This window comes from Nerophis ophidion, linkage group LG14 (genome assembly GCF_033978795.1).
Source record: "Nerophis ophidion isolate RoL-2023_Sa linkage group LG14, RoL_Noph_v1.0, whole genome shotgun sequence".
Lineage (NCBI taxonomy): Eukaryota > Metazoa > Chordata > Actinopteri > Syngnathiformes > Syngnathidae > Nerophis > Nerophis ophidion.
The window spans coordinates 52894239-52910271 of record NC_084624.1 but is presented as its reverse complement, the minus strand read 5'-3'; the positions used below and the strand labels follow the sequence as shown (position 1 = coordinate 52910271).

The 16033-nt window shown below is 39.9% G+C and overlaps 1 protein-coding gene across 3 annotated transcripts in view; it reads left to right on the top strand.

The window, feature by feature from the left end:
- The first annotated feature begins 3389 nt into the window (after positions 1 to 3389).
- LOC133568856 (pituitary adenylate cyclase-activating polypeptide type I receptor-like) overlaps positions 3390 to 16033 on the top strand; it is a 72853-nt gene continuing 60209 nt past the window's right edge. For all 3 annotated transcript variants that reach the window (XM_061921035.1, XM_061921033.1, XM_061921034.1), the window contains exon 1: positions 3390 to 3573. In XM_061921035.1, the coding sequence (XP_061777019.1) occupies positions 3526 to 3573 (48 nt within the window). In that variant the 5' untranslated portion in view covers positions 3390 to 3525. The remainder of the gene's footprint in view (positions 3574 to 16033) is intronic.

Genomic DNA, 16033 nt, shown 5'->3' with positions numbered 1-16033 from the left:
AGCAACACGTGACAAAGAAGTTGGGAAAGGTGGCAATAAATACTGATAATGTTGAGAAATGCTCATCAAACACTTATTTGGAACATCACACAGGTGTGCAGGCTAATTGGGAACAGGTGGGTGCCGTGATTGGGTATAAATCAGCTTCCATAAAATGCTAAATAATTAATGAGCAATTGTCAAACAGTTTTAGGACAACATTTCTCAACGAGCTATTGCAAGGAATGTAGGGATTTTACCATCTACGGTCCGTAAAATCATCAAAAGGTTCAGAGAATCTGGAGGAATCACTGCACGTAAGCGATGATATTACGGACCTTTGATCCCTCAGGCGGTACTGGATAAAAAACCGACATCAGTGTGTAAAGGATATCACCACATGGGCTCAGGAACACTTCATAAAACCACTGTCAGTAACTACAGTTGGTTGCTACATCTGTAAGTGCAGGTTAAAGCTCTACTCTGCAAAGCCAAACCCATTTATCAACAACACCCAGGAACGCCGCCGGCTTCGCTGGGCCCGAGCTCACCTAAGATGGACTGATGCAAAGTGGAAAAGTGTTCTGTGGTCTGACGAGTCCACATTTCAAATTTTATCGGAACAAAGAGGAAAATAACCATCCGGATTGTTTTGGGCGCAAAGTTCAAAAGCCAGCATGTGTGATGGTATGGGGGTGCATTAGTGCCCAAGGTGTAATGACTGGTGGGCATCGAGGTGCCGGGTTCGATTCCCTCGAGGATGCGTTGACGTGAACACAACAAAGGTAAGAGCTCAAAAGATTTGTTAAACAAAAAGAGAGCTCTGAACAGAAATACTGGAGCTAATAAAAAGGCAAACCAAAAACGCTAGTATGAAAACTAGGAAATACAAACAGAAAACTAGACATGAAAATACAAAAATGTAAAAACAAAAACAATTAGCATGTGAGCTAAGAAAAAGGCAGGTGGCTTAGCATATGAGCTAGGCGAGAATAAACGTAGAAAAGTAGCAGTCGTCACCTGTTGCATGAGAGCAAATTATGGACCCAGACCGAATGAACAGAAAAGGCCGGCTTAAATAGGAGGGTGATAATTAGTAGCAGGTGTGCGGGGCGAGCCTAGCAGGTGGACTGATGAGTGACCATGGTGACATAGCAAACAGGAAATAAGACGTCAGATGGAGAGATATACAAAATGGAAAAAAAAATGTGTAGATCCGAGCAGCGGATCGCAACACAAGCCATGGGTAACTTACACATCTGTGAAGGCACCATTAATGCTGAAAGGTCCATACAGGTTTTGGAGCAACATATGCTGTCATCCAAGCAACGTTATCATGGACGCCCCTGCTTATTTCAGCAAGACAATGCCAAGCCACGTGTTACAACAGCGTGGCTTCGTAGTAAAAGAGTGCGGGTACTTTCCTGGCCCGCCTTTAGTCCAGACCTGTCCCCCATCAAAAATTAGTGGCGCAATATCCATCCATCCATTTCCTACCGCTTATTCCCTTTTGGGGTCGCTGGCGCCTATCTCAGCTACAATCGGGCGGAAGGCGGGGTACACCCTGGACAAGTCGCCACCTCATCACAGGCCCAACACAGATAGACAACATTCACACTCACATTCACACACTAGGGCCAATTTAGTGTTGCCAATCAACCTATCCCCAGGTGCATGTCTTTAATCAATATTTATTTATATAGCCCTAAATCACCAGTGTCTCAAAGGGCTGCACAAACCACAACGACATACTCAGTAGAGCCCACATAAGGGCAAGGAAAACTCACCCCAGTGGGACGTCGGTGACAGTGACAATGATGACTATGAGAAACATTGGGGAGGACCGCATATGTGGGCAACACCCCCCCCCCCCTCCCCCCCAGGGGACCGAAAGCAATGGATGTCGAGCGGGTCTAACATGATGCTGTGAAAGTTCAATCCATAGTGGATCCAACACAACCGTGGGAGTCCAGTCCAAAGTGGATCCAACACAGTAGCGAGAGTCCCGTCCATAGTGGAGCCAACAGGAAACCATCCCAAGCGGAGGCAAAATAGCAGCGCAGAGAGGGTCCCCAGCCGATACACAGGCAAGCGGTCCATCCTGGGTCTCGACTCTGGACAGCCAGTGCTTCATCCATGGCCACCGGACTGGACCGCCTCCAGTGGGACAGAGGAGAAAAAGAAATACGGCAGATCAACTGGTCTAAAAAGGGGGTCTATTTAAAGGCTAGAGTATACAAATGAGTTTTAAGGTGAGACTTAAATGCTTCTACTGAGGTGGCATCTCGAACTGTTACCAGGAGGGCATTCCAGAGTACTGGAGCCCGAACGGAAAACGCTCTATAGCCCGCAGACTTTTTTTGGGCTTTGGGAGTCACTAATAAGCCGGAGTCCTTTAAACGGAGATTTCTTGCCGGGACATATGGTACAATACAATCGGCAAGATAGGCTGGAGCTTCTGTTGGCCCTACTAAACATCCATCTATTTTCTACCGCTTATTCCCTTTCGGGGTCGCGGGGGGCACTGGCGCCTATCTCAGCTACAATCGGGCGGAAGGCGGGGTACACCCTGGACAAGTCGCCACCTCATCGCAGGGCCAACACAGATAGACAGACAACATTCACACACTAGGGACCATTTAGTGTTGCCAATCAACCTATCCCCAGGTGCATGTCTTTGGAAGTGGGAGGAAGCCGGAGTACCCGGAGGGAACCCACGCATTCACGGGGAGAACATGCAAACTCCACACAGAAAGATCCCAAGCCTGGATTTGAACCCAGGACTGCAGGACCTTCGTATTGTGAGGCAGACGCACTAAACCCTCTTCCACCGTGAAGCAGTGGCGCAATATGAAGCGTAAAATACGACAGCGGAGACCCCGGACTGTTGAAGGACTGAAGCTCTACATAAAACAAGAATGGGAAAGAATTCCACTTTCAAAGCTTCAACAATTAGTTTCCTCAGTTCCCAAACGTTTATTGAGTGTTGTTAAAAGAAAAGGTGATGTAACACAGTGGTGAACATGCCCTTTCCCAACTACTTTGGCACGTGTTGCAGCCATGAAATTCTAAGTTAATTATTATTTGCAGAACAAAATAAGGTTTATGAGTTTGAACATCAAATATGTTGTCTTTGTAGCATATTCAACTGAATATGGCTTGAAAAGGATTTGCAAATCATTGTATTTTGTTTATATTTACATCTAACACAATTTCCCAACTCATATGGAAACGGGGTTTGTATAATCATTTGCTGTTTTGTTAATGGTTTCCATCATATTTATTCATAACCCAGTGCTTCTCTAAAATGAGAGAGAACTGCTTCTTTCACTTTATTGACATCAGACCCCCACCTTCTTGCCTCCTCCTCCTCCTCCTCCTCCTCCTCCTCCTCCTCAGCAGCAGCAGTCGGCACGTCGTCTTTGCAGCAGCATCAGCAGCACAGACGACACCTGACATTTTTCTCCTGGAGACGGCACACATATTTCATATTTCATCTTTCTTGTCTTGGAAGGAAAGGAGGAAGAGGCGACGATCTTCACCCCCATGGCTGCTTCCTGTGCACAATTTGGCGGTCTGGAGCGTTACACATCGGTAAGTTCCTTTCCTCCCCCCCCCACCCCCCGCCCCCCGACGTGTCGTCACCCCTATAGTCGTCTGCATGAAGAAGATGAAGCAAGATGAATTATGACCAAAAAATATCTCAGATGAGTTCCATGTGAGCGAAGGTGTTTTTTTGCGGCAGTGCAGCGCCTTCATGCGTTCATGCGTTCATGTGTTCATGTGCAAGCATTCCGCAGCAGCAACAACATGTTGGATTTCTTCATCGAACACCCAATGATTGGCAAACTGCTGCTGTTGTTTTGTGTGGACATGTGCTCCGTGTTAAGATGTCAATCAAACAATGGCAGCTTCTTTGTTTGCAAGACTTTCTTTTTCCGACCAAGTGAGTCACGTCTGTCGTGCGTGCAACCCCACACCCTCATTCTTCTTCTGCAATACCAAATTAAAGGGGGGGGGGGGCAATAGCAGTGGCATTAAGGCATGGGGACAAAGCATGTTTCCTTTATGTCTTATTTTCCTACCTCATGGTCAATTCCAATCTTTTCATGGTCAGCATGTATGTGCTTTCATATTCTTTAACCCCCCCCCCCCCCCCCCCCCCCCCCCATACACCCCCCTCCATCCCCTGACTTATGAGTTAGTTGTGAGAGCTGCTACACAGCTAATTGGATTGGCTGCAAGAGAGAGATGGGGGTGGGTGGATGGGGTGGAATTTGTCTGCATGTGCATGGATTAGCTCAAGAGTGAGATGCAGTGTGTGTGTGTGTGTGTGTGTGTGTGTGTGTGTGTGTGTGTGTGTGTGTGTGTGTGTGTGTGTGTGCTGGTACTGGCAAATGCGTGTTTGCGCAGGCAGTGATTCAGTTGCGTTTCAAGAAGCCGCGTGGATGAGTAAGACTCAAAAGAGGAGGCAGGGTGGAGGCGTTTTACTGATTTATTTATTTATTCAATTTTTCCCTCTCATTTTGCAAACCTTCCAAATGCTGTTCCCCCCCCCTCTCTCTCTCCTCTTTGGTTCTGTGCTGTTTGAATGCAAAAGATGAACAAAAGCTCATTTTTTTGAGAGTCTGATGTTGTTTGTGGCGAGATGATTAAAATGTCCCAAAAAGAGACTTTACACTGGATAAAAGTATATTAAATGTAGTACATTAATTGCATTAAGGAAATCTCAAAATTAAATATTTTTAGCGCCATTTTTTTTTTTTTTTTTTTACGTTGATGTTTGCGCATAGCAGTTTCCATGGCAACGGTTGTCAAATGATGATAAAGACCAACGGCTGTTGTGTATGTTGTACTTGTTCTTGGTTTTAAAATGTGTTTTTTAAACATATAAAAAATGCATATATTTTTCTATGCAATTTTATATAATAATATATCATCACACATGTTTTTTTTTAGATAAAAATAAATACTCAAATATTTACTTGACCTATGTATGACTCCGTAATAATAATGTTTTTCATGTTAATATAGTAATGTCAGTTACGTTTGTATGAGATGAGAGCCTGGAGACTCAACTAGTTGTGAGAACACAATGAGAACATAGAGACTTAACTATTTGTGGGAACACAAGACTTAACTAGTTGTAAGAACACAATGAGAACATGGAGACTTAACTAGTTGTAAGACACAATGAGAACATAGAGACTTAACTAGTTGTAAGACACAATGAGAACATGGAGACTTAACTAGTTGTAAGACACAATGAGAACATGGAGACTTAACTAGTTGTAAGACACAATGAGAACATGGAGACTTAACTAGTTGTAAGACACAATGAGAACATGGAGACTGAACTAGTTGTAAGACACAATGAGAACATAGAGACTTAACTAGTTGTAAGAACACAATGAGAACATAGAGACTTAACTAGTTGTAAGACACAATGAGAACATGGAGACTTAACTAGTTGTAAGACACAATGAGAACATAGAGACTTAACTAGTTGTAAGACACAATGAGAACATAGAGACTTAACTAGTTGTAAGACATAATGAGAACATAGAGACTTAACTAGTTGTAAGACATAATGAGAACATAGAGACTTAACTAGTTGTAAGAACACAATGAGAGCAAAGAGACTTAACTAGTCGTAAGAACACAATGAGAGCAAAGAGACTTAACTAGTTGTAAGACACAATGAGAACATAGAGACTTAACTAGTTTTAAGACACAATGAGAACATAGAGACTTAACTAGTTGTAAGACACAATGAGAACATAGAGACTTAACTAGTTGTAAGACACAATGAGAACATAGAGACTTAACTAGTTGTAAGAACACAATGAGAGCATAGAGACTTAACTAGTTGTAAGACACAATGAGAACATAGAGACTTAACTAGTTGTAAGAACACAATGAGAACATAGAGACTTAACTAGTCGTAAGACACAATGAGAACATAGAGACTTAACTAGTTTTAAGAACACAATGAGAACATAGAGACTTAACTAGTTGTAAGAACACAATGAGAGCATAGAGACTTAACTAGTTGTAAGACACAATGAGAACATAGAGACTTAACTAGTTGTAAGACACAATGAGAACATAGAGACTTAACTAGTTGTAAGACACAATGAGAACATAGAGACTTAACTAGTTGTAAGACACAATGAGAACATAGAGACTTAACTAGTTGTAAGACACAATGAGAGCATAGGACTTAACTAGTTGTAAGACACAATGAGAACATAGAGACTTAACTAGTTGTAAGACACAATGAGAACATAGAGACTTAACTAGTTGTAAGACACAATGAGAACATAGAGACTTAAATAGTTGTAAGACACAATGAGAACATAGAGACTTAACTAGTTGTAAGAACACAATGAGAACATAGAGACTTAACTAGTTGTAAGACACAATGAGAACATAGAGACTTAACTAGTTGTAAGAACACAATGAGAGCATGGAGACTTAACTAGTTGTAAGACACAATGAGAACATAGAGACTTAACTAGTTGTAAGACACAATGAGAACATAGAGACTTAACTAGTCGTAAGAACACAATGAGAACATAGAGACTTAACTAGTCGCAAGAACACAATGAGAGCAAAGAGACTTAACTAGTTGTAAGACACAATGAGAACATAGAGACTTAACTAGTTGTAAGACACAATGAGAACATAGAGACTTAACTATTTGTAAGAACACAATGAGAACAAAGAGACTTAACTAGTTGTAAGAACACAATGAGAACATAGAGACTTAACTAGTTGTAAGAACACAATGAGAACATAGAGACTTAACTAGTTGTAAGAACACAATGAGAACATAGAGACTTAACTAGTCGTAAGAACACAATGAGAGCAAAGAGACTTAACTAGTTGTAAGACACAATGAGAGGAAAGAGACTTAACTAGTTGTAAGACACAATGAGAACATAGAGACTTAACTAGTTGTAAGAACACAATGAGAGCAAAGAGACTTAACTAGTTGTAAGACACAATGAGAACATAGAGACTTAACTAGTCGTAAGAACACAATGAGAGCAAAGAGACTTAACTAGTTGTAAGACACAATGAGAACATAGAGACTTAACTAGTTGTAAGAACACAATGAGAGCAAAGAGACTTAACTAGTTGTAAGACACAATGAGAACATGGAGACTTAACTAATAGGAGAGGTTGAGAACCTGGAGAATCAACTAGTAACACACAATTAGAGCCTGTAATGTAGACTGACCTAGTAGGACACGATGACAACCTGGAGACTCAAATAGGACACATTGAGAAACTGGAAACTTAATTACAAAGACAGTATGAGAACCTGCGGACACTCAAGTACAAAATACTGTATAGAACATGGAGACCCAACTATTAAGACATAATGATAACCTGGAGAACCAACTAGTAAGACATGATGAGAACCTGGAGCCTCAACTAGTAGAACATTATGAGAACCTGGAGACTCAAATACAAAAACCGTATAGAACATGGAGACCCAACTATTAGGACATAATGACAACCTGGAGAACCAACTACAAGAATATAATGAGGACCTGGAGACTTAACTTGTAAGACATGATGAGAACCTGGAGACTCAACTCGTAAAACATTATGAGAACCTGGAGACTCAACTACAAAAACCGTATAGAACATGGAGACCCAACTATTAGGACATAATGACAACCTGGAGAACCAACTAGTAAGACATGATGAGAACCTGGAGCCTCAACTAGTAGAACATGATGAGAACCTGGAGACTCAACTACAAGAATATAATGAGGACCTGGAGACTTAACTTGTAGAACATTATGAGAACCTGGAGACTCAACTACAAGAATATAATGAGGACCTGGAGACTTAACTTGTAAGACATGATGAGAACCTGGAGACTCAACTCGTAAAACATTATGAGAACCTGGAGACTCAACTACAAAAACCGTATAGAACATGGAGACCCAACTATTAGGACATAATGACAACCTGGAGAACCAACTAGTAAGACATGATGAGAACCTGGAGCCTCAACTAGTAGAACATTATGAGAACCTGGAGACTCAACTACAAGAATATAATGAGGACCTGGAGACTCAACTACAAGAATATAATGAGGACCTGGAGACTTAACTTGTAGAACGTTATGAGAACCTGGAGACTCAACTACAAGAATATAATGAGGACCTGGAGACTTAACTTGTAAGACATGATGAGAACCTGGAGACTCAACTCGTAGAACATTATGAGAACCTGGAGACTAAACTACAAAAACTGTATAGAACATGGAGACCCAACTATTAGGACATAATGACAACCTGGAGAACCAACTAGTAAGACATGATGAGAACCTGGAGCCTCAACTAGTAGAATATTATGAGAACCTGGAGACTCAACTACAAGAATATAATGAGGACCTGGAGACTCAACTACAAGAATATAATGAGGACCTGGAGACTCAACTTGTAAGACATGATGAGAACCTGGAGACTCAACCACAAATACTGTATAGAACATGGAGACCCAACTATTAAGACATAATGACAACCTGGAGAACCAACTAGTGAGACAAGATGAGAACCGGGAGCCTCAACTAGTAGAACATTATGAGAACCTGGAGACTCAACTACAAGAATATAATGAGGACCTGGAGACTTAACTTGTAAAACATGATGAGAACCTGGGGACTCAACTACAAGAATATAATGAGGACCTGGAGACTTAACTTGTAAAACATGATGAGAACCTGGGGACTCAACTCGTAGAACATTATGAGAACCTAAAGACTCAACTACTTGACCATAATGAGGACCTGGAGATTTAACTAGTAAGACACGGAGAACCTGAATAACCAACTGGTAAGACATGATGACAGCTTGGATACCCAACTAGTAGAACATTATGAGAACATGGAGACTCAACTACAAGAACACAATGAGGATCTGGAAGCCCAACTATTAGAACATGATGAGAACCAACTGGTAAGACATGATGAGAACATAGAGACTCAGCTGTTAGGACATGGTGCAAACCAACTGATAAGACATGAGAACATGATAACCTAGAGACTCAACCGCCAGAACATAATGAGGACCTGGAGAATCAACAGGTAAGATATGTTGAGTGCCTAGAAACTCAACTGCTAGAACATAATGGAGACTCAACCACTAAAACATGATGACAACCTGGAGACTCAACTATTGGAACATGATGAGAAGCAACTGCTAAGACATGATGAGAACCTGGAACATCAAACACTAGAACATAGTGACGACAAGGAGACTCAACTATTTAAACATTAGAATCTGGAGACTCAACTATTAGAACATAATGGGAACCAACTGGTAAGATATGATGAGAACATGTAGACTCAGCTACTAGGACTTGATGAGAATCTGGAGACTCAACCACCAGAACATAATGAGGACAAGGACTCTATTACTAAAACATGAGAACCTGGAAACACAACTCTTAGAACATGATGTGAATCAACATGTAAGACATGATGAGAACTTGGAAACTCAACTCGTAGAACATTATGAGAGCCAGGAGACTCAACTACAAATACTGTATAGAAAGAACATAGAGACCCAACGATTAGTACATAATGACAACCTGGAGAACCAACTAGTAGAACATTATGAGAACCTGGAGACTCAACTACAAGAATATAATGAGGACCTGGAGACTTAACTTGTAAGACATGATGAGAACCTGGAGACTCAACTCGTAGAACATTATGAGAAACTGGAGACTCCACTACAAGTACTGTATAGAACATGGAGACCCAACCATTAGGACAAAATGACAGCCTGGAGAACCAACTAGTAAGACATGATGAGAACCTGGAGCCTCAACTAGTAGAACATTATGAGAACCTGGAGACTCAACTACAAAAATAAAATGAGGACCTGGAGACTCAACTACAAGAATATAAGGAGGACCTGGAGACTCAACTACAAGAATAATAATGAGATCCTGGAGACTTAACTTGTAAGACATGATGAGATCCTGGAGACTCAACTCGTGGAACATAATGAGAACCTGGAGACTCAACTACAAGAATAGTAACGAGATCCTGGAGACTTGTAAGACATGATGAGAACCTGGAGCCTCAACTAGTAGAACATTATGAGAACCTGGAGCCTCAACTAGTAGAACATTATGAGAACCTGGAGCCTCAACTAGTAGAACATTATGAGAACCTGGAGACTCAACTACAAGAATATAATGAGGACCTGGAGACTCAACTAAAAGAATATAATGAAGACCTGGACACTTAACTTGTAAGACATGATGAGAACCTGGAGACTCAACTCGTAGAACATTATGAGAACCTGGAGACTTCACTACAAATACTGTACAGAACATGGAGACCCAACTATTAGGACGAAATGACAGCCTGGAGAACCAACTAGTAAGACATGATGAGAACCTGGAGCCTCGACTAGTAGAACATTATGAGAACCTGGAGACTCAACTACAAGAATATAATGAGGACCTGGAGACTCAACTACAAGAATAATAATGAGATCCTGGAGACTTAACTTGTAAGACATGATGAGATCCTGGAGCCTCAACTCGTAGAACATTATGAGAACCTGGAGACTCAACTACAAATACTGTATAGAACATGGAGACCCAACTATTAGGACACAATGACAACCTGGAAAACCAACTAGTAAGACATGATGAAAACCTGGAGCCTCAACTAGTAGAACATTATGAGAACCTGGAGACTCAACTTGTAAGACATGATGAGAACCTGGAGACTCAACTCGTAGAACATTATGAGAAACTGGAGACTCCACTACAAGTACTGTATAGAACATGGAGACCCAACCATTAGGACAAAATGACAGCCTGGAGAACCAACTAGTAAGACATGATGAGAACCTGGAGCCTCAACTAGTAGAACATTATGAGAACCTGGAGACTCAACTACAAAAATAAAATGAGGACCTGGAGACTCAACTACAAGAATATAAGGAGGACCTGGAGACTCAACTACAAGAATAATAATGAGATCCTGGAGACTTAACTTGTAAGACATGATGAGATCCTGGAGACTCAACTCGTGGAACATAATGAGAACCTGGAGACTCAACTACAAGAATAGTAACGAGATCCTGGAGACTTGTAAGACATGATGAGAACCTGGAGCCTCAACTAGTAGAACATTATGAGAACCTGGAGACTCAACTACAAAAACATAATGAGCACCTGGAGACTCAACTACAAGAATATAAGGAGGACCTGGAGACTCAACTACAAGAATAATAATGAGATCCTGGAGACTTAACTTGTAAGACATGATGAGATCCTGGAGCCTCAACTCGTAGAACATTATGAGAACCTGGAGACTCAACTACAAACACTGTATAGAACATGGAGACCCAACTATTAGGACACAGTGACAACCTGGAAAACCAACTAGTAAGACATGATGAGAATTTGTAGCCTCAACTAGTAGAACATTATGAGAACCTGGAGACTCAACTACAAGAATATAATGAGAACCTGGAGACTCAACTACAAATACTGTATAGAACATGGAGACCCAACTATTAGGACACAATGACAACCTGGAAAACCAACTTGTAAAACATGATGAGAACCTGGGGACTCAACTCGTAGAACATTATGAGAACCTAAAGACTCAACTACTTGACCATAATGAGGACCTGGAGATTTAACTAGTAAGACACGGAGAACCTGAATAACCAACTGGTAAGACATGATGACAGCTTGGATACCCAAATAGTAGAACATTATGAGAACATGGAGACTCAACTACAAGAACACAATGAGGATCTGGAAGCCCAACTATTAGAACACGATGAGAACCAACTGGTAAGACATGATGAGAACATAGAGACTCAGCTGTTAGGACATGGTGCAAACCAACTGAAAAGACATGAGAACATGATAACCTAGAGACTCAACCGCTAGAACATTATGAGGACCTGGAGAATCAACAGGTAAGATATGTTGAGTGCCTAGAGACTCAACTGCTAGAACATAATGGAGACGCAACTACTAAAACATGATGACAACCTGGAGACTCAACTATTGGAACATGATGAGAAGCAACTGCTGAGACATGATGAGAACCTGAAACATCAAACACTAGAACATAATGACAACAAGGAGACTCAACTATTTAAACATTAGAATCTGGAGACTCAACTATTAGAACATAATGGGAACCAACTGGCAAGATATGATGAGAACATGTAGACTCAGCTACTAGGACTTGATGAGAACCTGGAGACTCAACCACCAGAACATAATGAGGACAAGGACTCTACTACTAAAACATGAGAACCTGGAGACACAACTCTTAGAACATGATGTGAATCAACATGTAAGACATGATGAGAACCTGGAGACTCAACTCGTAGAACAATATGAGAACCTGGAGACTCAACTACAAATACTGTATAGAACATGGAGACCCAACTATAAAGACATCATGACAACCTGGAGAACCAACTAGTAAAACATGATGAGAACCTGGAACCTCAACTAGTAGAACATTATGAGAACCTGGAGACCAAACTACAAGAATATAATGAGGACCTGGAGACTTAACTTGTAAGACATGATGAGGACCTGGAGCCTCAACTAGTAGAACATTATGAGAACCTGGAGCCTCAACTAGTAGAACATTATGAGAACCTGGAGACTCAACTACAAGAATATAATGAGGACCTGGAGACTCAACTAAAAGAATATAATGAAGACCTGGACACTTAACTTGTAAGACATGATGAGAACCTGGAGACTCAACTCGTAGAACATTATGAGAACCTGGAGACTTCACTACAAATACTGTACAGAACATGGAGACCCAACTATTAGGACGAAATGACAGCCTGGAGAACCAACTAGTAAGACATGATGAGAACCTGGAGCCTCGACTAGTAGAACATTATGAGAACCTGGAGACTCAACTACAAGAATATAATGAGGACCTGGAGACTCAACTACAAGAATAATAATGAGATCCTGGAGACTTAACTTGTAAGACATGATGAGATCCTGGAGCCTCAACTCGTAGAACATTATGAGAACCTGGAGACTCAACTACAAATACTGTATAGAACATGGAGACCCAACTATTAGGACACAATGACAACCTGGAAAACCAACTAGTAAGACATGATGAAAACCTGGAGCCTCAACTAGTAGAACATTATGAGAACCTGGAGACTCAACTACAAGAATATAATGAGAACCTGGAGACTCAACTACAAATACTGTATAGAACATGGAGACCCAACTATTAGGACACAATGACAACCTGGAAAACCAACTTGTAAAACATGATGAGAACCTGGGGACTCAACTCGTAGAACATTATTAGAACCTAAAGACTCAACTACTTGACCATAATGAGGACCTGGAGATTTAACTAGTAAGACACGGAGAACCTGAATAACCAACTGGTAAGACATGATGACAGCTTGGATACCCAAATAGTAGAACATTATGAGAACATGGAGACTCAACTACAAATACTGTATAGAACATGGAGACCCAACTATTAGGACATAATGACAACCTGGAGAACCAACTAGTAAAACATGATGAGAACCTGGAACCTCAACTAGTAGAACATTATGAGAACCTGGAGACCAAACTACAAGAATATAATGAGGACCTGGAGACTTAACTTGTAAGACATGATGAGAACCTGGAGCCTCAACTAGTAGAACATTATGAGAACCTGGAGACTCAACTACAAGAATATAATGAGGACCTGGAGACTAAACTAAAAGAATATAATGAAGACCTGGACACTTAACTTGTAAGACATGATGAGAACCTGGAGACTCAACTCGTAGAACAGTATGAGAACCTGGAGACTCCACTACAAATACTGTATAGATCATGGAGACCCAACTATTAGGACGAAATGACAGCCTGGAGAACCAACTAGTAAGACATGATGAGAACCTGGAGCCTCGACTAGTAGAACATTATGAGAACCTGGAGACTCAACTACAAGTATATAAGGAGGACCTGGAGACTCAACTACAAGAATAATAATGAGATCCTGGAGCCTTAACTTGTAAGACATGATGAGATCCTGGAGCCTCAACTCGGAGAACATTATGAGAACCTGGAGACTCAACTACAAATACTGCATAGGACATGGAGACCCAACTATTAGGACACAATGACAGCCTGGAAAACCAACTAGTAAGATATGATGAGAACCTGGAGCCTCAACTAGTAGAACATTATGAGACCCTGGAGACTCAACTACAAGAATATGATGAGAACCTGGAGACTCAACTACAAATACTGTATAGAACATGGAGACCCAACTATTAGGACACAATGACAAATTGGAAAACCAACTTGTAAAACATGATGAACTGGTAGAACATTATGAGAACCTAAAGACTCAACAACTTGACCATAATGAGGACCTGGAGATTTAACTAGTAAGACACGGAGAACCTGAATAACAAACTGGTAAGACATGATGACAGCTTGGATACCCAAATAGTAGAACATTATGAGAACATGGAGACTCAACTACAAGAACACAATGAGGATCTGGAAACCCAACTATTAGAACACGATGAGAACCAACTGGTAAGACATGATGAGAACATAGAGACTCAGCTGTTAGGACATGGTGCAAACCAACTGATAAGACATGAGAACATGATAACCTAGAGACTCAACCGCTAGAACATAATGAGGACCTGGAGAATCAACAGGTAAGATATGTTAAGTATCTAGATCAGGGGTCACCAACCTTTTTGAAACCAAGAGCTACTTCTTGGGTACTGATTAATGCGAAGGGCTACCAGTTTGATACACACTTAAATAAATATCCAGAAATAGACAATTTGCCCAATTTACCTTTAATACAAATATATATATATATATATATATATATATATATATATATATATATATAAAAAAAAGGGTATTTCTGTTTGTCATTTTGTCGTACATTTTTTTCCTTTCAAGGAAGGTTTTGTTGTAGAGTATAAATGGTAAAAGAAAACAAACAAAAAAACACTTAATTGAACGGTTTAAAAGAGGAAAAAACACAAAAAAATGAAAATTTAATTTTGAAACATAGTTTATCTGAAATTTCGACTCTTTAAAATTCTAAATTTCAACCGAAAAAAAGAAGAGAAAAACTAGCTAATTTGAATCTTTTTGAAAAAAATAAAAAAAATTATTTATGGAACATCATTAGTAATTTTTCCTGATAAAGATTAATTTTACAATTTTGATGACATGTTTTAAATAGGTTGAAATCCAATGTTCACTTTGTTAGAATATATAACACATTGGACTAAGCTATATGTCAAACAAAGACAAATCATTATTTCTTTTAGATTTTCAGGAACAAAAATTTTAAAAGAAATTCAAAATACTTTGAAATATGATTTAAATTTGATTCTACAGATTTTCTACATTTGCCAGAATTTTTTGGGGGGATTGTTATTAAAAATAAGTTTGAAGAAATATTTCACAAATATTCTTTGGCGAAAAACAAAAGCTAAAATGAATAATTAAATTAAAATGTATGTATTATTCTTTACAATAAAAAAAAAACAAATTTATTTGAACATTGATTTAAATTGTCAGGAAAGAAGAGGAAGGAATTGAAAAGGTAAAAAGGTATATGTGTTTAAAAATCCTAAAATCATTTTTAAGGTTGCATTCTTTCTCTAAAATTGTCTTTCTGAAAGTTATGAGAAGCAAAGTAAAAAAATAAATGAATTTATTTAAACAAGTGAAGACCAAGTCTTTAAAATATTTTCTTGGATTTTCAAATTCTATTTGAGTTTTGTCTCTCTTAGAATTAAAAATGTCGAGTAAAGCTTGCTAGTAAATAAATACAATTTAAAAAATACAGGCAGCTCACTGGTAAGTGCTGCTATTTGAGCTATTTTTAGAACAGGCCAGCGGGCGACTCTTCTGGTCTTTACGGGCGACCTGGTGCCCGCGGGCACTGCGTTGGTGACCCCTGTAATAAAGCATATGGATACATCTTACCAAAGATGTGTGTAAAAGT